Here is a 25524-nt window from a genome sequence, read left to right on the forward strand (position 1 = left end):
ATATCACAATAACATTATTGTGATATCAATAGTAATCATTATAAGAAAGCAAACACTTAAAGTATATTACATTTCTTATTAAATGTCTCTCTATTCAAAAACATAAAATTTTACAGTACAACTCTCACTTTTTCCCAAATTCCCAAACCAGGTCAACAACAATAGTTATTTTCGACTGAAAAGACAAATTTGAACATGAAATTGAAACTAGGCCTATATATTCCCTGTAGTTATAAATACCTGTAGTTTCATTGTTTCTATAGGCATAATTCTAATTGCAGGTAGGCTATCTGGAATGGCAGGAGACTTGGTCATGGTTGCACAAACTGACAGCTCATGGACAAACGATAGCCTACATAACTTACCTCCTGTCAGAGCAGCTTAATTAGTGATAACATGTGGTGATGCTGTTATGCTTTGATAGCTCATAAATATCACTATACATAGGTATGTTTTAAGCCTACTTATTTATTATTATTTTTTTTACAAAGAAACGTTTAGCATGATCTTCAAATTCATAGTGATGCTATAGGCTATGGGCATCATCATACGAATGCAAGATGGGAGTTACATTACAGCCTACTTTGCATAACATTTCCAATAGGCCATGTTTATGTTAGTTAGGCTAGTTAGTTAATTAATAGAATTACATACAATCTCTTGATATCGCCTTTTACTGCGCAGCGTACGTGCATTTTCTAGCTGCGGGGCAGAGCAGTATAGAGACTGGTGGATAAATGTTTTTCCATCCCCTGCATTCTCCATCATGTCCGGCATGTTTTCAAGCCTACACAATCAAAAGTTTGGCGTTGCTATGACATCAGGTTTGCGTGTGTGACATTGAAGGGAGCAAGTGAGGAGACATCACGGGAGAGAAGCCTAACAGGAAAGAGCGTTCCGATCGCGTAAAAAACTCACCTGTTGATTTAAATATAGCCTACCATTGTTGTGCTACACGGTAAGTGGGTGCATTGTTTCCACGATATTCATATTATCATGTTTTAATGATCACAAAACTGGTAGGCTATATCGCGACACCCAGCTGACTTGTTTATTTACAAAAGCCTTGTATTCAATTATGTATTTATCATCTTATAGATGATGGGTTAAGTTAGTAAATAGGAAATGCATAATGCACATTTTTAAAAGCCTATAATAGGATAATATAGGCTTATAAATGAATACATAACAGCAATATTTTAGTCGAAAATAGGTCAATGGCAGCACCTAAACAAGACGTGGTTTCAACCAAATATAGGCGTTGAAAAGACGTCTTTCAATAGACGTCTTTTCAACGACCGGGAAAAGACGTCGTTTCACCTTTCACTTTTCAACCAAACTCAAACGTTGTTTCGACGACTTGAAAAGACGTCTTTTCAACGTCTTTTCAACGTAATTTTGCTGGGTGGGAACAGCCACACTATTCACTGACTGTAGATTGACATGTTGAACCCGAAGCACGCGGCACCTGCACAAACTGGAAGGTATGATTCATATGCATAATCAGGTTTTGTTAGGGTGTGGTGGTCATGTGTTTTCCTGATACACGTTGTTACAGTTCATGAATCACAGTATCACATAACAACAGCCGTTACATTTCAAAACATAGTATAAGGATCCCATACTACCAAAGAAAAGCCTATAGACTACTACTACTAGATACTCGCCTAATCCAAATTTTGGACTGCAACGTTAAAATAACTCTAACGTTATACTGTATGAACCTTAGTTGGGAGGCTTTGGAACGCCACTCGGGAACAGAGGTCGAGAGGGCGGCTGGGGAAAATAAAACACACCTAGCAACTTCGCCTCCATCAACAGAAACTGGTATGTTGGCTTCCTAGCCAACCTTAGCTACAAGCGTCCTGCTGTCACATTATATTTACACAATTTCCCTGACCTTCCAGCAATGTCAAGGAAAAGAGGAGCAGAGCAAAACACTACATATATAGCATGTGGCTTGACAAGATAACGCCAGCTACGCTAGGACCTAGAACATACAGCGAGCTATCTGACGTTCTCGTCCACAGAAGATGGTCAGATATAGCTTCTACAGTGACACCAATGTGGCATTCGTGGCCAACTTGCTAGCGTTAGCTGACGTTAGGCTTTGAGGGTGCGCAGACAGCTATTGAAATAGCTAGCGTGCTACCGTAGCTGTCTTTGGAAAAAACAAACGTACAGGCTAGGCTAAAGTTACAAGCTAAACCTATACCCTTATTTGACATTCTCTGGTATTGAATTCCATCTGTTAGGATAGCATGCTTGGCTAGTTAGCTAGCACTACTGTTAAACAAAACAGAAACTTTCCGTAAACATCATGAATCCAAACGTCGATTCACAAGAGAAAACCAATATATAGAGACTTATACTTACACAACAGCTCTTGAGATCATCCACGACACCATCTTTCTGGGGCACGGTTGAGCATACGTGAGACGAAGGGGTAGACAGGGGCCTGCAGACCTAAGGAGGAGGCCAGCGCCGTGGAGGTAGCTAGCTAACCAGCTAGCCAACCACCGTAAACTTTAGAGAAATTCAACGTCAGCTAGCTTTCACTAGTTAATGATCCTGCCTCGATCATTTCCCCGCCGCTATAGTTTTCTGTTCATGCCACCAAAACATTCGACAGCAGTAGAGAGAAATAAATTAGTCGTTATTTTACTTTTGTTTTGGCTTAAAGAAAGTCCTGCTACCCCTTCACTTCACTTCTTCTCTGTTGCTTTTGTGCTTTTGATAACGACCAAGGTGCGTGCTTTGACTTGACGTCAACAATAATTCACTTGGTGGACCTTCCTCTGCTGCGGTATGATTGGGTAGATATTTTTATTTGTATCTGTAGCTCACAGTGATTGGGTAGTCGGTGTGCTTGTCAAACTGTAACCATGTCGAAAGTATGGTGAAATGCAACAATGTCTCAGCGCACTGTTACATAATTGGGTTTCTAGTTTTCCAGGCACATATAGACCAATAATATACGAGTGTGTTGAGAATATTTACAGTAGAAAGGAAGTGAAGCTTTCATTGGCAGGCACTGATTTAAAAATAGGCTACAACGTTTATGGTTCACTGCGCAACAACAAAGCATTGCTGTTTCAGAGTCGGCTACTGGTTTTCACATATGGCATGATAAGAAGTAGCCTATATGAGCTGGGAAATGTTGCTAAATCTAAAGAAAATGTGTGACTGTGTGACTGAAATCTCTTAACAGAAATAATAATCACACGTAGGCTAGCCATTGACATTTGTGTATTCCAGTGTTTTAGATCAAAGAAACATCCATGTAGACAGATATGTCCATTTTTACAATGCAGGCCTACAAAATCAAGCAACGTAATGCATATTTCTCAATAAAATGATGCTTGTCATATGGAACAAAAACAAATATAGAGGTACAAAAGACTTAAAATGTTTTTTTTTTATATAGTTTGTCCACTGCAATTGGATTCATCGGTGATGAAATGGACACACAGCATTCCACTGTACACTAACACATGCACTGTTGTCCGTTGGGTTTTTTTTTTGCCTGTGGGAGCATTGTTTGAACAAGCGCAGAGTGTGAGGATTGCCCTACCGGGGGATTAGTGCCCGCTCCACAGGGGATCAAGGCCACACCATCCAATTTCACATGACCTAATCCAGATTTGAACTCAGGCAACTGTGAGGAAGCTCAATAAAATGGAGTAGACTTTAATCATTTTTTGTGTTCACCGAATAACCAAAGAATTAACATGGAGGGGACCTGTTTTATATAGGCACACTTGTGATAAGCGGTCTGTGGTTTCATGTCTCTCCCTGATTTCTGAACACAGAAATATCCTGTGAGGAAATAAAAAGAAAAGCATGACAACCTATAGCATATAATGGCATTCCTAATGGGTGCATATACATTTTCACACACAATGACATTTCAAGATGTTTATATCGCATAACATCAGCCGTGGCATTTCATATGGCTATGTCCACCACCACCACACCTGAGAACAAGATCTTATTTCATTTTGTGGACTGAGGGAACCGTCAAATGTGTCATATCAAAATAGAGACTCCTCTACCAGATCACATGACAGGTGAAAAGTATCTTTGTTGACCCCTCTCACTAATAGCTACTCACTGCCCTGTCCATGGCTAACCGCAGCCATCTTTACTGTGCCAAAGGGGCGTCTAGTAAGTGTGAAGACATGCTGGTGCATGTAGCACAGCTCGTGGGAACAATCTCATTCACACATTGTTTCATAATTACAAGTTAAGGTGCACTAATGTCTTTTGGAACAGAGGGAAAGTAATTACAATTAGTTCACATTATATAATGACTAAATGATACCTCTTTAAAATAAAGTACGCAATATGCAATATTGTGAATCATTTCAGCCACACATACAGTCCTGTGTGCAATGTACTGTTTTTTTTTGCAGAAAATTAAATGAGCTCATATGAAGTCTCACATCTGAATAATGAAAATAAATAAATAAATAAAAATCCATTTCAGAGATGTGTGATTCATTAGGTAGCTATAGGAACTCTGTTGACCTCTATTTACAATACACTCCTGCACCTCATGAGACTTTGATTCATTCAGACCATGCATTCAGTGCAGCTCAAGAAGCTGGTGACTGGTGACACAGGTTCGCTCTGTTCCAATAATGGCCGTGAAGCGTGCCGCTATTCCTAGAAAGGGCTGTATAGTGTGAGGGTCTTTGGCACACAAGCCCATCTTCATGAGCATCTCTGAAGCACTGTGATTTGTGATTCTGTCCGCGGAGGCATATCTTTCTCCATCTACCACTTTGACCCCAAAGGTGACACATGGCTGATTACCGCCTACAATCCACCCCCATCTCTCTCTCTCTTCCTCTCTGTTCCCCTCTTTTTCTCTCCTTTTTCCCTTGCACCTTCTTTCTCCTCTCATCAGTGCTCTATCTAGGGGTGGGAATAAAATAGTGCAGAATTGAAGACAATTGGACACAAAGCGTAATTGATTCTCTGACAGCCGAACAGTACAAGGGTAGACCGATAAAGGTTACTGAGTACGTGTCTTTGAGGATTTTAAGACAAAATGGTTAAAATGATGTACAATACATAAGTATTGAATGGCTTCACAAATAGTATAGCTTTCCATTTGTAAATGTGTTCACTTTTTATGACAATATCAAAATACAGGGTATTCTCAATAATAATGTCAAAATGTCTATTATTTTATGTTTACAGACATTTAGCTTATAAACATAAATTGTCAATTTCTATTCCTGATTATATCTTTATGAACATATCTATTCATCGATTATTTTTGAAAAGCACCAGAGTCAATTACTCTTTGTTGTCACAATACATTTTTCATTCAGCTGTTATCCTCGTTCAAGAAAATTGCAACAACAACAGCACTATTTTTGACAGTCCAGTGACAGTGGGAAAGCATAGCCGTCTTCCAGCGAGAATGAATCTGTCTGGCGGACGTAGCAGTCTGCTCGCTGCGGTTTGGACGGTTGTGTGCATGGGCGGAGGGATACCAGTTTTACGTTGCAGTGATGTAGACCAGTGTTCAGTTTTGCGGAGCAAAAGAGTGACTATTTGCGGGTGGAGATTGCAAGAAATTTAAATCCCCCGGGTTGAGCTCGACACGTTTAAGAAGATATTCCAGTCATTTTTGTTTGTTTCTTTCTTTTGTTCCTATTCACAGTTTCATGTAGTAAATGTCCAATCGATAGAAAATCGGTGCTGAAGTTTTCGAGGGTTTTTTCACTCTCTGTGAAAGGCCATGGCGGTGGAAGCGCGGCCGGAGCTGGTTGGGAAGCGGTTCCTGTGTGTCAGCGGCGAGGAGCCGCTTGAGCTCGGGGAGATTGGACGCTGGGGATGGCGAGCCGGGGTCATCCGTGCAGTATCTCACCGCGACAGTGACAATGCAGAGTTGACGGTAAGAGACGTGACCGTGTTTTGTACGGTTCGACAAATTACTAATCCAGTTTGCTATGGCAGCAGAAATATCTCAGTTCGACATATCTACACTGGTCGCTCGCAAGACATTCCGGAGGCATTTTGTATGGAAAATGGCAGCTCGCGTGCTACGAGCTAGTAAGTTGGGTTGTTGGCAATTCCAAGTGAGCAAGCGAGCATTATCGGGCATTGACTGTACTAGCCAACAATCGGCATGCTACCCTGTTGTATGTATTGCCAGCTGGCAATTTTAATGCTCGTAACATGGCTTAGATATTCGGTGAAATGCTGGAGCTCGACGGAACATGAATGATGTTGACGCTCTAAATACAGAACCTAAACGTAGTCTATCATTACACTGTGTTGGTTCGGAGAGGGTTGGAATTCAGTGTCTGCTGGAAAAAATGCTCAAAACTCGATGTGGTGTGGAAGCGTTCATTTGACACGAACTTACTTGGTGCCAACTCGCCACTGTATAAATGTGTAAGCTATATGTCGTCTGCAGTGCAAAGGGTAAAGACGAAGTTGCAACAGTATTTTTTTCTGTGTGGCAATATCAATAGCAGTGTAATTTGTTAGGCCATGTTCTAAAAGTTAACTGCAGCATTTTCTCTAACGAGTAGCCGATGAGGTAAATAATTAAGGTAGTTGGCAACGACAGCATGTTATTTGATAACATGGAATCTATAAATTACATTGTCACCGTGTTGTAAAATGGGCTACATCATAAAAGGTCTGCCCTAGGCTTTACATTTTGTAAGGGCATTCGACTGGCTTTCTTGGTGTGGAAGCTATGTTTAATTGCAGTGTTTCTTAAATATATTAATTTCCTATTATACCATTGTAGTAGGTTAGGCTCTGTTACACTAAGCTATTCAATGAACGGAATCTAATTACCAATGATTAAAATGTCATTGCGACAAAATTACGTTGTGACAGGCGTCCATTGATAATTTAGCTTAATTTGAACTGAGGCATGGTACCACATAGCCTAGGCCTAGTCATTGAATAATTTCTTGATAGTGTGTGGAACGCTGCATTGTTTCTTGTGAGAATTCGAGCGACATTCATTGTAAAATAATTTGTAGGCCACACACAACATACTATTTGTAATCGTGTAGCTTAGTGCCATCAATACCATGCTAATTACTCTGTACATTTTAGTTTAGAGCAATAATCTCAGCGTTAGGTCTGTCATAGAACATTTTCGAATTCCTCCACAGACTGGAGCCGTAGCCTTGCCTATACTCTCTTCTTGGGCTTCAGCAGGGAAAGAAAAAAAAATCAGCGCTTAAAAAAAAAGAAGAAAAAACAACACCATCGGGCGCCATTCATTGGAGTAGCTCGTGCCATTGTCTCCATACAGTTGATGTGTGTGTACAGTGTGGCGCGAGTTTGCTTTCCTGGATGTGGCCTGAGGTCGCCAACTGTAGGGTTGCTGCTAATCAGCACAAACTGGGCTTGGGAAGGATTTTCCACTGTAAATAATCTGCCCCGTTGTTCAGCTTTTCGAATCTGTAAAACTGTAAGCCGTGATTGCAGACAGTAGTGTTTGCTCACAACAAGAATGGACCTGAGTCGGGTTCAACAACATGAATGGCAATGGCATTATGTAAGGGGGAATGTTAAGCACATTATGTGACACCAGTTATCCACTTTGACTTGAAACAAACGCTCTGAAAGAAACATTTGTTTACCTTGTACTCATTCATGATAAGGTATGGTAAGTGCTTTTGGGTCACCCACATTAAAGTGAAAGAATAGGATTGTAGAATCTGTTGAGCTTCTTGATCTATTTTTCTTTATCTGGACTGTATTACAACATGGTAGTCCTACTCTAAATCTATTCAGTGCATGGTTTAGACCTGTATTATAACACAAATGCACTGTCACGACCCCCGTAACATTACACATGTGTAAAATGGGGGAAAATAGCTAGTGTCGGTGCCTCCAACAGACACAGTATTTATAGCAATCTGAAAAAGTAGAACCGGGCTTCGGCTGTGAAGGACTGAGAATGAGCTATGTGATTTGTGGCTTAAGAAAACAGGCCTGAAACGTGAGACTCCGGTGGTCATTCCAGCTCGCACCCCCCCCCTCTGCCGCAGCGGCATTACACCATAAAGGCAGCTATGTTCATGATCCTACTACACCCCCACCCCTCGACACACACACACACACACACACACACACACCACCGCTATACCATCAACCCCCATAACTGCCAGGCACTTGGAGATTTCTCTTTGTTCCTTTTCAAGAGGCCGACTTATACAGTATGCAGCTGTAATTAGTTCAGGGCACCACTTTCCCATAGACTGCTGTGTGAGTGTGAGGCTGAGACAGCGCTGACAAATGGGTCTAGTGTTAGTGTATGCACACACTGCAGCCTGTCCAGGCGACCCCAGACGCCACGCATTTGTTTACGTAATTGCACCAATCGGTTGTGACTTGTGCCACTCGCCGCTGCCAGATAAAGGGCGTTGGCGTGCTATTACGGATTTATCTCTTGGCATGGCCCCCGTAGTTTTTGTCTTTGAAAGTCTGAAATGATGGTGGGAAGAAAGCCTTGACCTAAATACAAAAACACAGTTGGACTCGGTGCATCTCTTCCGTCTGAGGCTGAGCTGCCCGTTCATTCTGCCATCCGTCATCTCCTTAGCAGGGAGAATTGTAGCAGTTTGTGCTTAAGGGAGTTTGACAGTGTGTGTGTGTGTGTGATGTGTGTGTGTGTGTGTGTGAGAGTATATATGTGTCTGGCAGTGTGTGTGATGTGTGTGTGTGTATATATGTGTGTGTCTTGGCGTAAAGGGTACTGTACATGTCAGTCATGCGTCGTCCTGCTCTTTTTTTTTTTATTTATTTTTGTCTGTGAAGATGAAGAATATAAAAACTGGGCCCTGTCCTGTGTCCCAGCGCAGGCCTCTCTTTTGCTTGGCTGGCCACGCTCTTTAATTAGGAGAGAGAGAGAGAGAGAGAGAGCTGACCTGACGAGGCGGCTTGGCTCCCCCCACTCCACCGGTGGGCTTGGAGCTGCAGCAGTGGGTGGCTGGCTCATCCGATCTCCTGGACCTCCAGCTCCCTAATGGATTTCGCTGTTTGTGTGTGTTGTGAACCCTCAGCTCTGCAATGTAGTCAGTTATTGGTTTGTGTGTGTGTCGGATTCTATGTGCAAGTGTGTGTTGGTGTGTGTGAGTCTTGTATGAATGTCTGTGTCTGTGTGTGCACGTATGTATGTGTGTAACTGATCACCAAATTATATTATTAGTCAACGTTATCTTTCTTGAAATGGCAGTAGCTCACATTTCGGTTGATAGATTGACAGATTGATGCGTCAAATCTTTGTTTTGTAAGTAACAGACTCAAAAGAAGACACTGTTTCGTAATCTGAGATGAAAGTAACGTGTGCCATAGCCCAAGGAAGCGCTTAACCCCTAAGCTGGTATGACGGGAATGTTGAAAATTGACTGTTATAAAGAATATCTGGGTTCATTGAATTCAACATGGAATTTTAGAACCTTACATTGTTGCGGAACAGAATCTTCTGTTAGAATGTTCAAAACTCCCCTGCTGAAACATCAAGTGAGCGAGGGGATGGATCACGTGCAGTCGTCATGGTTTCAGTCAACCTAATAATCAACCTTGTGTCCATGTTTATGAGTGTGGGATTCTCTCTTTCTCTTTCTCTCTGTCTTTGAAGGACTCTGTTGTGCAGCTTCAACTCCTAGCATAGGTCCATGTCTAGTTCATGGGTCAACAACCAGGCAGAGATCGGCAGCCTTCCCAGAATTGAGCCTCTCTAACCTGGAGTGACCCATTTCCTGTCCTTACTCACTGCTGGAAACATGGGTCTTGTTTTTTTTTTTTACCCCCCCCCCCCCCCCCATCTCCCCCACCCCTCTCTAAACAGGCAGACGCCAGGCACATGTTTATGGAGGAAGCATTAGTCCATCTGGCACCGTCGAACAATAGTATTGCAGTGAAGTAGTTATTATGGAAGCATCTTTCTCTCTCACTCTCTCGCGCTCGCTCTCTCTCTCTAGGCCCTGGTTTTGTTTTCGAAATGTTTATTGTTGGAATTGCACTCTTAGTTACACCATTCACATATCACTCCCTCTTGTCAGTGCGTATAAAACATGTTTCCCTCCTCTAAGAGTCTGGTGTACGTCAGTAGATAGCCTACCCTGTCATTACTTGATAATCGTCCCATGTCATTACTTGATATTTGATGACAAGGTTGTGCTCTGCCCGAGTTTATTATGGCTGTATTGGTTTTGATGCAGTCCAGGGCTACAACTAATGGTTATTTTCCTGACGATTAATCGATTAGTTGTTTAATTGATACAGTGGTGAAAATGTCAGTCAGTGTTTCCCAAAACCTAAGGTTTTGCCCTCAAATGCCTTGATTTGTCAAACATATTTAGTTTACTGTCATAGAGGACTAAAGAAACCAGAAAATATTCAAGTTCAAGAAGCTACTATCAGCAAATTTTGAGGTGTTTTCCTTAAAAAATTACAAAAATTGCCAAAATCGATTAATTGTTTTAGCCCTAATACAATTTAAATGACATATCTAATATTGATTGAAAGTAAAGGCTAATGGCAGCATATGGACAGGTGTAACCTGCGTTGTGTTAAACCTGCGCAATTCAGCCCTGCACACACCCGGACTCGAACCCGCGAACAGCAGCACCTCGGATTGGGAGGCGAGCATGCTGACAGTTAGCCCAAGAGCCAATAGCCCAAGCTAGTGTGAGTGAGGTTTATCAACGTTCCACAAGCACAGCTAAGCTAGCTGGGCTGCCATGGAGCCTAACACCTGTAAGAGTAGTCCACCTCTAGTCCAGCAGGCTCTCTCCAGTAGTATGCGTAATTAAGCAGCTGCAACACGAGCTGCCCTGTTTGTCACCCGACTCGTGTGGCTCAGCGAGGGGTGAGGTGAGCCGTCCTGTTAGGAGTGAGGATCTAGCCGACCTGTGGAGTAATGAGAGATAGACGGGGGGGAGAGAGAGAGAGAGAGAGACTGAAGGAAAGAAAGAAAGAAAGAAAGAGACAGAGAAGTAAAGACCGACAGATAGACAGACAGAGTGAAAATGAAGGATCGTGGAAAGACAGGGAGGGAGAGAAGGAAGGAAAGAAAGAAAGAATGAAAGAGAAAAAGAGTGAGAGAGAGAGAGAGAGAGAGAGAGAGAGAGAGTGTGTGTCTCTTTCACCAATGGCTGGACGGCATCCCATAGCAACAGCAGCTTAGCTCCCTGACTGACAGCTCGAGCAGCCCTCTGCTCTTAATGCTTTCAGGACCGTGCAGGAGAGGGAGGGGAGATCCTATTATTGGGCCCATTGTAAATGCCTCTGCCCATTGTGCTGCTCCCGACCCTCCCAGAGAATGAAACTGAGCACATTGTCTCTGCTGCACACGGCTGGGTCACCAGATGTGATACCGTGGGTTGTCGTGGCGCTTTGTTTTCATAAGGGGACACACACACACACACACACACACACACACATATATACACACACACACACACACACACACACAAAAAGAATATAGGAGAGCCTGCTGCTGCTGCGCGTTGTGTTTGTAGGTTGGCAGGATCAGAGGAGAGCGTCGACTCGAATAAAAATGAAACACGCTGACTGCTTCATTTTGTTTTGATCTTGGTCGTCGTCGTTGTTTTTTTTTTTTTTCCTGTCACAAGTTGACCTCACTCCTTTTCTTAAAGCCACATGAAAAAGAGACGTTTGTGGAAACGTGCCTGTATTTCGCATCATAGTAGGGACCTCTGCGTGTAGGCAGAGCTGTTTCTGAAGGCAGAGCGTGTTTCCCAGGCTGCTGCTTGTGCATTGTTCTACCAAAGAGGAAACGATTCCTTTTCAACCCTCCGCCACAGAGTCTTTTTTTTTTTTTTGTCTCTAATTGTTTTCATCTTTACCAACACTGGTCACTTTGGTTATATTGGTCTTCTGTCTTGTGGCAAGGGTTCTTCTTTTTCTTTCTCTCTCTCTCTCTCTCTCTCTCTCTGTCTCTCTCTACGCCCCTGTTCTCTAAGCCCAAGACAGCAAATGGTCAGCCATAAAACACAAATAGCATTAGTCATTCTCTCTGGAGGTGGATTGGACATTTGAGCCAGGCCAGACCCCTAGCCCTATCTCCTGCATACACTGATCCAGCAGAGCTTTTGTTGAACACGGCCCTAAGTGAAGCCAGATGTCCTTCGTTTAGACTGTACTGTACACCCCCTCCCCCCCCCCCCCCCCAACCAACCTTTTTTTTCTTTTTTAGCCAGTGCATACTTTCACAAATCAAATAAATGGACTGTTACGCCAAAGGCTCCACTCAAAATGTTTTGGCGGTGGCCTTGCAAAAAAATAAAATAGATTAAAAAAAAAGAGAAAAATAAAAATTGCGCACCTCGCCCAGCACCAGCAGTGCTGGTATTTGATGGGGCTGCAGGAATGCAGTTGTAATTAAATTCCGTCCTAAACAAGTTAACTCCTGTTACCTCATAAAGCTAGCCTGGGCTACGGGTGCAGCTAAGCCAAATCAAGGGGGGGAAAAAAGCGCCTTTGGCAGGGAAGACCTTTTTGAGCAATATTATCTTCCAGCGGATTTGTGAAGAAGCTTCCTGTTTAAGCTGTCACAGTGGGTATTGCACAATTACACACACACACAGACACACACACACACATACACAGAAACCTTTTTTTCCTTATGTGTGTGTGAGTGTGACTATTTTGCTGGAGACGTTGGCTATATTGCTCAACTTGACATATGCTGGTTTCTCGATGTTTGGTTGTGGACTGGCGGTAAGGTTCTTCCCACTTGTTATTTCAAACGTTGCAAGCACTGCAGTGCGAGGGAAGCCGATTAGGTAGGCCGCACCACGGAGAAGAAAAAGGGGGTGGGGGGGGTGGGGGCAACATCTGGAAAACAAATGATCATCATCATCATCAGGGCTGTTTTTGTCTCTCCCGCTCTCTTTCTCTTGCCCCCAACCCCCCCCCCCCCACCCCCTCTCTGCTTCCCCGACCTGTTGTCATGATGCCGCAACAGCAGTTTGGCAAGATCTGAAAGAGGCTGTTGAGCGGTTGCGTTTATTTTGTTGTGCCTGGGGCTGTGAAAGAGACACCCACGAGCCCGAAGAAGGCTTTGTGTCAGCATGATATGCAGACGCGCACACACACACACACACACACACACACACACACACACACACACACACACACCTTGCGAAGACAGCCCGATGGGACACGTGTGAATATTTAGGAACAGGCTTGGGGTTTGTAACTGGGCACAATAGGCAGAGAGACAGAGAGACAGAGAGACAGAGAGACAGAGAGACAGAGAGAGCGAGAGAGCGAGAGAGCGAGAGAGCGAGAGAGCGAGAGAGCGAGAGAGCGAGAGAGCGAGAGAGCGAGAGAGCGAGAGAGGGAGAGAGCGAGAGAGGGAGAGGTATAGATGGAGAGACAGCCTGTATATTGAACTCGCACAGAAGCAGATCTGGTCGTCTCGATGGGTTTAAACGCCATGTGGCTCTGCTGTCTGCACCAGCGAAACCTCAGAGGAAAATTCCACGCCGCTTTCCACTGGCGAGGCTCGTCCAGGAACAATGCTGAGACGCTGGCGAAGGCCTCGATGGAGCTCCCAATGCTCCGTCTGACAGCTGCTACGTTACTGTTTGCCCCAGTGAACAATGCAATGTTATGAATTTTTTTTGGTCTCGATTAAAGCCACTTATCATGGTGAAGATATCAATAAATTGTTATGCTTTGTGGAGTGTTGTTTGGCTTGTTTTGACAGACAATAATCACCACCACGCTTAGACTTTTTCTTGCTACAGTAGTCTGATTTCGGTTTAACATCTATTGATTTTGTAGAAATTCCTCAGCCTGTCTTGAGGTTTGCTTTGGCAATAATTGATTCATTCAAATTGAAAATGGTAGCTTAGACTCGCAAACCACAATTTCTCAGGGCCTTTTAAATGTCAGATGGTCACGGACGACATGTCCGCTTGAGAGCCCCCCTTTGACAGCAAAACATTAGAATAGCCTCACACAGTGGGACACATTATATAGGCTAGAAATCGGCATGCAGATTAGGATGGCCGTTAAGAAGATTGAGACATTTCTCTCTTTTTAAGCCTTTCTTTACCCCTACCTTGCCTTGAGGGTTATCTAGCCTGTGGGGTGGGAGTTGTAGTAGTTGTGTGTGTGTGTGTAGTGGTGTGTATGTGTGTGTAGTGGTGTTTGTGTGTGTGGGACTATGTAACACGAGTGTCCTTTAGATATAGGGCAAGGTTCCTTCTCTCGTGTGAAACAGTATTCTTTGTTTGAAAGTTCTTGCGGTACTGGGGAGTGTTCTGTGAGCGCCATTGATTGGTTCCACACAAGGGAAATTTGACCTTTAGCAGATGTTTGAGGCGCTGCCAGGACGCAGCGTGATCTGCGGGCCAGACAGCTTTTTCCTTGTTATGTCCACAGAGGAAGAGGAGGAGAAGGAGGAAGAAGAAAAGAGAGAATCTCCGGCGTGAGGAAGATTCTCAATCAGCAACAGACCCTTCGTACTCACACACAGATATTTTCATACAGTAGATAGAGATGATGTTTCCTCTCTCTCTCTCTCTTTCTCGCGATGAACCATTTTGTGAAATTTCATTCATGCAAATGTCATTGTGCTTTTTGTGGCTGTGAGACGGGCTCCATTTGGGACCCTTCGGGAGCGTGACCGTGCGATACGATTTATGTTTCTGGGGAAGTGGGTGCAGAGGAAAAGGTTCCTTCATTAAACGAAATGCCTGTCCTCTACCCTTTTGTTTGTGTGTGTGTGTGTGTGTGTGTGTGTGTGTGTGTGTGTGTGTGTGTGTGTGTGTGTGTGTGTGGAGGGGGGGTGCGGTGATTGGAGAGGCAGAATTCTATCTGCAGCATAGAAACAGTAAGTTCTAAATGCTTACTGAAATAAACATTTGGTGTGTTTCTGTCAAAGGAAGGTAAATATTACCATAGTTGGCCTATTCATGTTGAGGTTTTGGGACTGTAGGGATTGTTAATTTATTGATGATAAACTAGGCTATATCAATATGTATGTCAGTACGTGTATATCAGTATCGATATTTATTGTATGTAACTACTAGTTAATTGTGCATATCTATTTTCATTGTTATAATGTCTTGCGAAGGCTTTTTCACAAACTGTATCATGTTAAATGGTCAACCATACATTTATAATCAGTCAGAATACCAGGCTCACTATGAAACTGTAATACAATATGCAGTCCAAAATAATACCATATCAGGTGCCCATTATCACATCTACTTCAGTATAAAGCATAGATGGCTTTCAGTCCCACTCAAACTAGACGGTACCGATCCTCTTGTTAAAGTCGTAGAAAAGCACACCTTAAGGGGCTACTACACAGATCTTGTTCACATTAATTAAAGACCAAGTGTGAAGCAAGTCAAGCGGTCACGTTCAGTCAGTCATTCTTAACTGCATGGCAAAATATTTTTTTTGGTTTGGCTCATGGAGTGCTGTGAGAGTGACCCCATATGTGAGTCTGTTTCCATGCATGGCCTGGAAGCTGCGTCAGACAGGGGGGGAGGCCTAGCTTCAAGGCTGCTGTCGCTCCTGCTTGTTGAATTTCACACTTTTAAGGGAGATATATCATGAAGGCAAACATTGCCGAGGCTCAGCAAATGGACACTAACTCTAGGAACCTTGGAAAAAGTTTGCGAGTTTTTTTTTCTTCTCTCTCTCAGACGATTTCTTGCTTGTCCACCCCTCCTCCTTCTCAGCGCGTGCTTGCTTGCTTGCTTAATTTTGTCAGTTTACACGAACATGTATCATCTTGGTGTGGTAGAAAAATGGCTGGTTGACATAAATGGGGTAGCCAAGAATTCCCAAGGGAAGTATGAGGATTGTGGGGGGGGCTGGGGTTGTTGGTTCTAGGCTTTCTCTTTGAAACAAACCATGGAACATTGCATTGGCCACTCTACTCCATTTTTAGCCCTGTTTTTGCAATCCCCATTGTGCAGATCTTAAAGAATGCTTGCCTTGCATATTGTATACACATACACACACACACACACACATACATATACACAGACTCATATATGTTGTTTGACTGTTAGGGTTTTAAGGGAGGGCTAGTGACTGAGAAAGTGCCTCATCTTTTTGGCTCGCCTCATTCGGGCTTTTATGGTTTTGCCTGCACAGGACATTTGAATCATGTGGCAGTTGCTTCGCAGCGAGCAAAACGTAAACATTTACTGCAGGGTAAATCCAAACTGCCCCTCACACACACACACACACACACACACACACACACACACACCACCCCCGTGTGTTTTTAACTCGCCGTCCGATTGAGTCATTTCCGGGGATTACTCGGGCACAAGTTCCACACCACCATTTGTTTGTGTTGTTGATGTTGGAGCCCGACCATGTCTGAGAAGACATCCCCCGCATAATGCGGACGACGTGGCCAAAACCCAAAACAAAACAGCTACAAAAATAAATAAATATATATATATATTGTATATCGTTGCCTGGTACTTCCTGGCTAGCGTAGAACTCTGTGGTCACTCCCTGGGAGCCACAGAGGTCCCTCTCCGTCTTTCTCTGCTCGTAGCAAAAGGAAAACGAGGCTGCCAGATTCCGAGCTAGAGCTTCGAGGAGGAGTATTGGCCGCAAACGAGGCGTGCGAATCGAACGGACTGGCTGATGGCCGTGACATTTTTGCGGGGCCTGGCAGCTGACGCTATGAGCGAGGGAGGAAGCAAGCAGGCAAATCAAGCAGCTCTCAAGTTTTGTGAGTGTGAGAGAGGTTTGCTCTCGTGTGTGTGTGTGTGTGTGTGTGTGTGTGTGTGTGTGTGTGTGTGTGTGTGTGTGTCCGTGTACGACCATCTGAATGCATCAATAGACATCAGTGTGTGTATGTGCGGGAGTGCGGTTTTGTAAGCATTCATCTGTGAGTGTATTCCAGTCTGTTTTTGTATGCACTCAAGTGTGTGTGTGTGTGTGTGTGTGTGTGTGTGTGTGTGTGTGTGTGTGTGTGTGTGTGTGTGTGTGTGTGTGTGTGTGTGTGTGTGTGTGTGTGTGTGTGTGTGTGTGTGTGTGTGTGTGTGTGTGTGTGTGTGTGTGTGTGTGTGTGTGTGTGTGTGTGTGTGTGTGTGTGTGTGTGTTTGCTTGCCCAGAGGTCCCTGACGAGCCTGTGCAATGGGTAGCGGTCCCATCTAGAGGGTTACATGAGTGCACAGAAAGGACAGAGCATGCTGTGTTTTCCCCTAGGTCTCTGGGACACAGAGAGAGAGAGAGAGAAAAGAGAGCGATGGCTCTGCAGAAAAGGGACGCGACATTGTCTCTGCGGGACACACACACACACACACACACGTGTGGGGAAGTGTCTGGGATGCATGCATAATTCCCTAATGGTCACTCGAATCCCAGATCCTGCAGGTGGCGCTCTGGGGCAAGGCGGGGCCCTCTGTTTCGGGGGTGGGGGGGGTGGTGGGGGGAGGGAAGGAATGCAGCTAGCGGAAAAATGGGCTCCATTGTTTTCTGGGCAATAAGACGTGTTTTGTTTCATATTGTTGGCAGGGGTTCTCCCTTGACCAGCTTCCCCGAGTGCCAGAGTGAAAGGCTGCAAGTGTTCTTGTGGACAGCCAACAAAACACAGCAAGGCACATCTGATATAGATTTACTGCATACTGTATTTTTTTCCCTAAATTGCAAAATGTTTTATATTTGTTGTGCACTCGGAGCCACAGCGTCCTCCCGTTCCTCGGCCGTTAAATTAGTTCAGTAAATCAGATGACTCAGGTTCATATTTCCTGAGGAGGAAAATAGTCGGGAGCCTAAACAGAACATCTACCACAGGCTTATTCAGCATTTTTAGGCTTAGGCAGTGCAGACATCTTGACCAAATATCAGTGTTCTTTGAGTCTTCAGCAGTATTCTAAGTGTCTTTGAGTGTCTTGAAAAGCAAATGTGTTATTGTTATTGTTAGTAGTGGTATTCCTATAGTCCTTAATTGTTAAAGCGATATGCTAGCAACACCAAGCTTGATTGGTATAGCGATATGCTAGCAACACCAAGCTTGATTGGTATAGCGAGATGCTAGCAACATCAAGCTTGATTGGTATAGCGATATGCTAGCAACACCAAGCTTGATTGGTATAGCGAGATGCTAGCAACACCAAGCTTGATTTGGTATAGTGAGATGGTACACCAAGCTTGATTTGTGTACAGGATGCCTAAGCAGCACCTGTATGCCTATGGGGAAATGTCGTCATTAGCTTTGGATAAAAAAATAAATAAAAAACATGCTAATTGAGTAAATGGTTGATTATTGTCTTTGTTGTTGTCAGTAGTAAATGAGGAAATAGGATAGAGAATTAAAAATGTGCCTTACCCAGGATATGTTTTTTATGTGGTCTTGGTGGTTGTGTTGCAAGGTTGACCTTAGTTGTGAAACCAAGGAAATGGTAGTAAAATCTAAAAATAAATTGCAGTAAAGTGAATCAGACTTGTTAAGATTTCATCCCTTTACCCGAAACACATGCTTAGTTTGAGATTAGGCTGCAAAATAAATTCACATCATCTTCCCAGAATAAGACCTTACTCAGATGCTGAAGACTGTGTTATGCAGAGGTTTTAAATGTTTAATGTTCTCAAATCCCCCATGTTCTTCCGTTGAGCAAGAATTGGTGGATTTCAGTCTTTTGAAGGGAGTGTACTTGAGTCACTTGGTCATGAAGAAAAGACGTATGAGCCTAACCGATCGTCTAAAACATCAGCTCAGATTATTGGGCTTTTCTGAATGACTCTTCCCCCATCCCCATCGCCCTTCCTCTAATCTGGTGCGAGCTCCTCTCCTTATTGTGTTCCGTTTTATCAGCCAGAGATCCCTCTATTCATCTTCTTCAAGGCGGAGATCGTGAGCGTGTCCTGGTCTTGCTCTCCCAGCCTTTCACCGCATTTGATTCCCTTTCATGTCCTTGTTGGTTTTAGGGTAGGAGTAGGGGAATATATTCTGATTTTTAAAAAAAAAAACAAAAAAAAACTTGTGTGTGTGTTTCTAACACACTAGCCTACATATGTATTCAGTTTGGCCATTTCTGTTTCGACAGTGGGAACAGCAGTTGTAAGGTAGGGGGTGATGGACTGGGATCGAGGCTGAGGGGGATTTAAAAAAAAAAAAAAAAATCTCCCTTTCTTTTTTCACCCTCTCTCCCTCCCTCCCTCTCTGTAGTCTCAGAGGCCGGTTGGCCGGCCGACAGACACTCTCACCGTCAGCCTGCCTGGCTCATCTGGAACTTTGTTTGGTTTCGCAATACCCTGCGTCCTCAGCCTTGGTCTGGCATCCCCCTGGGTCTCTCTCTCTCTTTTTCTTTCTCTTTCTCTCTCTCTCTCTTGCTCTCTCGCGCTCTCGCTCTTTCTTTCTCTCTCTCTCGTTCGCTCTCTCTCTCTCTCTCTCTCTCTCTCTCTCTCTCTCTCTCCCTCCCTCTCTTAACCGGGGGCTTGGCCAGCGAGTGTCAGAGTGCGGTTTCATCCAAGCGTGGGCTGAGACACGCTGAAAGGATCCCTTGTGCTCCGTCGGCCTCATCCCTGGAACCTAGTTCCCGCCCACCGGCCAAAGGGGCACTGCCGAAAAAGTCTCGTGCTCTCGTTAGCCGTGTTTTTTGCCGCGTGTTCGCTTCCCAGAGAAAATGCCATTTTTTTTCCACCTCCACCCCTTTCCCCCCTTGCCTGGGTCTGTCTCTGCAGCTTACAGTGGGGGTGGAGGCAAAGGATCCCATGCACAGCCAATACTCCTTTCCAGCACTCATGTTATTTTAGGAGAAAAGAAACAGCTATTCCAACCCCCCCCACCCCCCCCATCCTTTTCTTTCCTTCGTTTCCTCTGTTCCCCTGTCCGGTTCTGCGTCCTCTGTTCCCCTGTCCGGTTCTGCGTGCGTGGGACTCTGTGTAATTGGAAGCTGTGTTGGCTGGGCAGACTGGACATCTTGGGGGCCAGGGAAGGAGAGGAGCGAGGGAGAGATGGAGAGATGGAGGCAGTAGGCCCCAGTTCTGGAAGCCTTTTGGCAGAGCATGCATAGCTCCCCTGGGACCCCCTCCCCTCCCCTCCCCTCCCCTCCTCTCCTCCCCTCTCCTCTCCTCTCCTCCCCTCCCCTCCTCTCCTCTCCTCCCACTCTCTTCCCACATCTTATTTAGCTCTCCTGGCTGCTGGCTCCTTTAACAAAATGTGACTCCAGGGTCCTCAGGGATGAGAGATTTTTTTTCCCCTCTCTTTTCTCCTTTGCCTTGTTCCCTTTTTACAGGTGTCTTGTAGTTGATTGAACTCTTAACTATTGAACTATTAAAGAATATCTGGATTCATTGAATTCAACATGGAATTTTTAGAACCTTACATTGTTGCAGAACAGAATCTTCTGTTACAATGTTCAAAAGCGAATTAATTATGTTGTTTTTGTTGTTGTATGTTGTAGGTTTAATGTGCTTTTGTGTGCTTTGTTTGTTCGTTTGCTTGTTGTATGTTTATTTGTCTGTCTGACAGTGGGATTACAGATTTTCAATGGGCCCATTGAATCGCTAGGCTAGATTCACAAACAATTTTTCATCCCTGTTGGTGAAAGATTTGTCATTTTGCCTCAGCGGAGGTCTATGCTGTCCAAGTGCCCTTAAATATTTTGGTCTTTGAGAGAGCCTGTATGTTAAATAGATCTAGATCTGTAAGTAGATACGCAGTTAGGTATGCACATACTTAACACAAGGTCTTCCTGAGCCCTTTCTGCTGTACAGCAGCCTCCGTCCCAAGCGTTTGTATTGCATTGTATTAGGGGCAGCCCTAATGGCCTACTGGTTAGCGCTTCGGACTTGTAGCCGGCCGGTTCGAACGCCGACCAGTAGGCCACGGCTGAAGTGCCCTTGAGCAAGCCACCTAACCCCTCACTGCGCCGGGATTAGTGTGTGCTTCACCTCACTGTGTGTTTACTGTGTGCTGAGTGTGTTTCACTAATTCACGGATTGGGATAAATGCAGAGACCAAATTTCCCTCACGGGATCAAAAGAGTATATATACTTATACTTATTCACATCAGCCAGACTCTGCAGTATCCAGACAGTGTGTGTGTGTGCTCGCTGTGGCATCCTCTGTCTGTCTCAGACTCGGAGTTCTGTCCCCCTACTGTTAGCACATGAGTCTCTGTCCCATTTAGCACAGTAATTATCTCCACAAGATCTCTTAAAGCTGGAGTGACAGATTGAGCCACTGCTGAGAGAGGCAGAGGGCCCACGGTCTTCCCCTGCAACCCCCCCCCCCCCCAACACACACACACACACACACACACACACACACACACACAATCCACACATACATACACGCACACACACACATAACACACACATAACACACACACACACACACATAACACACACACACACACACAGCATGGGACTGAACTGAACCTGTTTGGCTGTTGCTCTCTTCCCACTCCTCTCCAAACCCATCCCAGTCAGCTCCCAATTCCCACTCCTCTCCAAACTTCTTGCTGTTCTACCCATCACCACCCCATCCCACCCCCCAGTCCATTGGCTGTGTTTGTGACCCCCCCCCCTCCCTCCCTCCCCCCATCTCTCTCTCTCTTGCTGGGTAAGCTCCAAAAACCTCCAGGCTGGATGGAAATACCTTCGGGCTTTGTTAACGAGGGGCAGTCACGCTGTGGCTTCTGACCATGTCCTCATGGAATGTGACACACTGTTAATGGAATGCTGGATTCTTTTCCCCCCTTTTGTGCGTGTGTGTTTTAGGTTAGAAAATGCTGCACAAACGTTTTACAGCATGCGTGTGTGTGTGTGTGTGTGTGTGTGTGTGCGTGTGTTGTGGGGGTGATGGGTAGACGTCTGTAGATCAATCGGCAACAGGAACCACACCGCCGGCGGCATCTCTAGAACGTCTACAGAACGCAGAGCTTTAGATCGGTGTTTGAGAACCGGCAGGTGAGCTGCGACGTGGCGAGGGGCTGTTCTGTGTGTTCCTAACTGAGGACTTACCGACACACACACACACACACACACACACACACACACACACACACACACACACACACACACGACAAGGATCCCCAAAACCAGCTGGCAGTCATGTTGTAATCCAGTAATCCGTCCCAAACAATAGGCCCGTGGTGTGAGCGTGTGTGAGAGACCCTGCCTTGCTTTGAGTTTATCTGTCCAGTGTCCACTGTGTGTGTGTGACCCTGCCTTGCTTTGAGTTTATCTGTCCAAGTGCTGTGTGTGTGTGTGTGTGACCCTGCCTTGCTTTGAGTTTATCTGTCCAGTGTGTGTGTGTGTGTGTGTGTGTGACCCTGCCTTGCTTTGAGTTTATCTGTCCACTGGACAGGGTGTGTTCCTACACGTAGAGCAAGTATCGCACTCGGGTGTCCTGGTAAATGGCGAAGGGGATTCGTTACATGTGGTTTCTTCTTCATATCACCAGCCAGATGGTGTGAAAAGTTTCATAAAGGTGTGGTGTTAAAGAAAGAGACCATAGGAGTGACAGTGTAGCGGCTATCGGTGCTCTCACGCGTGCACTGAGTGCAGTGCTGGAGACGCGTCTCGTTCGCTCCACACGGGCTCACGTCATCTGTTGCCGAAGTGCATTGTGGGTCCGTTGTGTTGCGTTGCGTTGCTCCCGTCGCCTCTGTCAAATAGTGTTGAGAAATCTTCAACATTTTGCTGCACCAATGGACAGCAAAAGGCACCTTGCTCCTGCAGTTGGTATTGCTGTAAGTCGCTATGGCTAAAAGCAGCAGCTAAATGCATATGCATAAACATAATATAACATAACACAAATATCAGAACCATCATATGCATCTTCACAGCTGATGATTGACCTCCAGTAACCTGTCAGTCTTGGATGGAGAGCAAAGATCTGACCCACGTGAATTCCCTGGTTAAAGGTTTACAGAATCTCTGCGTTCTTTCCATGGCTCTGTGTGGAACTGCTTGTGTTTGTTGTTATTTTGGCCGGTTGCCTGCAATGAGAGACATCTGTGTGTGTGTGTGTGTGTGTGTGTGTGTGTGTGCCATGAAAGACATCTGTCTTTCATCGAGAGCAGGGCAGAACTACCCTGCTGCAATAGACATTTGGCATCAGAACACAAGTGTAGATCATTTTCGAAAGTTTTAAACGTTTTGAAATGCTTTGGCTCATATTTGCCCCCTTTTCGTGAGTAACACATCCCTGAGTGAGAAGCAGATATTTTCTTCTCTAAATTGTATGCAGTGATCAGTGCTGTAAGCCCTGTACGGAGACAATGCTTTTCTTCTCATGGTAAAGCAAAAAATGCTTGGGGTTCTAGATAGATAGATAGATAGATAGATAGATAGATAGATAGATAGATAGATATACTTTATTGATCCCTAGGGGAAATTCAAGGAAATTCAAGGAAATTCATTCTTGTAGTGTCTGCCTCAAGTGTATCTCAAATTACTGTGTCCACATACCTTACCATGCCTCACCATAGAGACCACGTAACATGCACAACCTTTATGATTTAGGATGACACTGTTGATGACTGTGTGTGTGTGTGTGTGTGTGTGTGTGTGTGTGTGTGTGTGTGTGTGTGTGTGTGTGTGTGTGTGTGTGTGTGTGTGTGTGTGTGTGTGTGTGTGTGTGTGTGTGGCCCTAATTTAAATGACTGGCGAAGAGTAAAGTCACTCAATGAGCAAAGTGTCTTGTGCATGAACGGCATGTGGGAGTATTGAGCTGACAGGCCAGAAAAAGGTGCGCTCAACTCGACGTAAAAAAGAGGGTTTTGGGTGCGTAAACAAAGGAAGCACTGGAGGAAACAATAAGTGAACGCACTCTCAAGGCTTTAGCTCTTTTCATTTTTAAGAAGACATGTCACAAGACGGACGCGTTTCGGCCTATGCCGTCTTCAGCGTCTTGTGACATGCCTTCTTAAAAATGAAATGAGCTAAAGCTTGAGGATGGAGTATTGAACTGACCCACCAATGTTTGAGCTTAGGGTCTTGTTCATCGTGTTAAATCAGCAAATACATTTCTGATCTCATGAACACACTTTTCTCAGGAAGTCGAGTCCGCTGAGTTTACATAACACTAATAAGTATTAAGTAATAAGTAATAACACTATTAGGATCTTGTTCATCGTATTAAATTAGCAAACAGATTTTGCCTCATTATTAAATTAGCTTCAGCTGGACTTTACCCTCCGTCCGCAGTTTAAATTGGAACCTGCGAAGTGCTAGGCTAATCCTCCTCATGGGTTTCATCAGGTCCCTTTCTACAGGTGTAATTATAAAGCACCATGCAGTCTGCATTCATAATATAGGTGCTTGATTGTATATACACCTGTGATCGCTTAAGGTAATGAAACAAGGACTAGGTCCGAAACGTCTGTTGCTCCAGTTTTAGCCTCTGACTTCTTTTGTAACTTTTCGGCTACAATACACATGTTTCCACACAAGCCTTGTGTGCGCCTCCTTGTTTCATTACCTTAAGTGATCACTACTTTTTGGGAGCGGACGCACCAAGCAATACACGGGTCAAAAGTGTAGGCGCAGACGCCGACCTTGCTGGTTTTTCCTTTACTAAAACTGTATACACCTGGGGAAAGGGACCTGATGAAACCCATGAATTGCTTCACAAGCATGCAAGGGTCGGATGTAGGCCTGATTTCATTGGCTAGACTAGTTGCACTCTGTTGTAATTCCATTGGCTGTTGCAGAGCTGTTCCCTTTTTAATCTAACCCAGACATTCTCAATCGCTTTTGCACCCAGTTCACATCACCGTTCTGACCCTTAGTGACTTGCCCTGTAGACCCACCGCACAGGTTTACTAATTCACCCGAGTTCAGAGTGTTGTGTAAACGCCTCTCACAGCTTGACCGACTGTAAACATTGTCAATGAATAGCTGTGGGGGTTGCAACACTCTGGCCTGGAGTGTACCGCAGTGGACCCAGAGGAGCAGGGGGCGGGAGAGGAGGCGCGCGCACACACACACACACACACACACACACGCACACACGCACACACGCACACACACACAGTGGAGTGAGGTGCGGGAGGTGAGACACATGCATGCACGCGCACACACACACACACACACACACACACACACACACACACACACACACACACACACACACACACACACACACACACACACACACACACACACGTACGTACGGGAGTGTTGGTGGACAGAAAGACCTTTTCTTGTTGGTTTGGAATCGCGCGGGGTACATTCCACAAAAAATGTGTTAAGGCGTACACACACACACACACACACACACACACACACACACACACACACACACACACACACACACAGAAATTCCGCTTGGGGGCTTACTACAGCGGCGGAAGAGCTGCCATTGAAAATGCAACTTCTTGTCGGATTCATGAAGAGGTAAATTCAGGGCATGTTTGCATAGAGCACAGCACATGGAACATGGAACACAGCACATGGAACATAGAACATGGAACCTAAAGATGGTTGCAGTAAAAGTAAAAGACAGGGTTCTAACGCTCTAGGTTCTAAACCCTTTGGTGTGTAAGGATTAGCATTAGA

The 25524-nt window shown here is 44.7% G+C and overlaps 2 protein-coding genes across 8 annotated transcripts in view; one reads left to right on the forward strand and one right to left on the reverse strand.

The window, feature by feature from the left end:
- Positions 1 to 2738, reverse strand: part of reep3b (receptor accessory protein 3b) — a 52287-nt gene extending 49549 nt beyond the window's left edge. For both annotated transcript variants that reach the window (XM_076297812.1, XM_076297811.1), the window contains exon 1: positions 2377 to 2738. In XM_076297812.1, the coding sequence (XP_076153927.1) occupies positions 2377 to 2408 (32 nt within the window). In that variant the 5' untranslated portion in view covers positions 2409 to 2738. The remainder of the gene's footprint in view (positions 1 to 2376) is intronic.
- A 2800-nt stretch (positions 2739 to 5538) lies between these two features.
- The window catches only part of jmjd1cb (jumonji domain containing 1Cb), a 181519-nt gene continuing 161533 nt past the window's right edge, over positions 5539 to 25524 (forward strand). For all 6 annotated transcript variants that reach the window (XM_076297813.1, XM_076297815.1, XM_076297814.1 and 3 more), the window contains exon 1: positions 5539 to 5911. In XM_076297813.1, coding sequence (XP_076153928.1) covers positions 5756 to 5911 — 156 coding nt within the window. In that variant the 5' untranslated portion in view covers positions 5539 to 5755. The remainder of the gene's footprint in view (positions 5912 to 25524) is intronic.

This window comes from Alosa pseudoharengus, unplaced genomic scaffold (assembly GCF_046254945.1).
Source record: "Alosa pseudoharengus isolate Yale_2024_CS ecotype anadromous, Long Island Sound unplaced genomic scaffold, YU_APseudo_1.1 YU_APseudo_1.1_scf_21, whole genome shotgun sequence".
Classification (NCBI taxonomy): Eukaryota; Metazoa; Chordata; class Actinopteri; order Clupeiformes; family Clupeidae; genus Alosa; species Alosa pseudoharengus.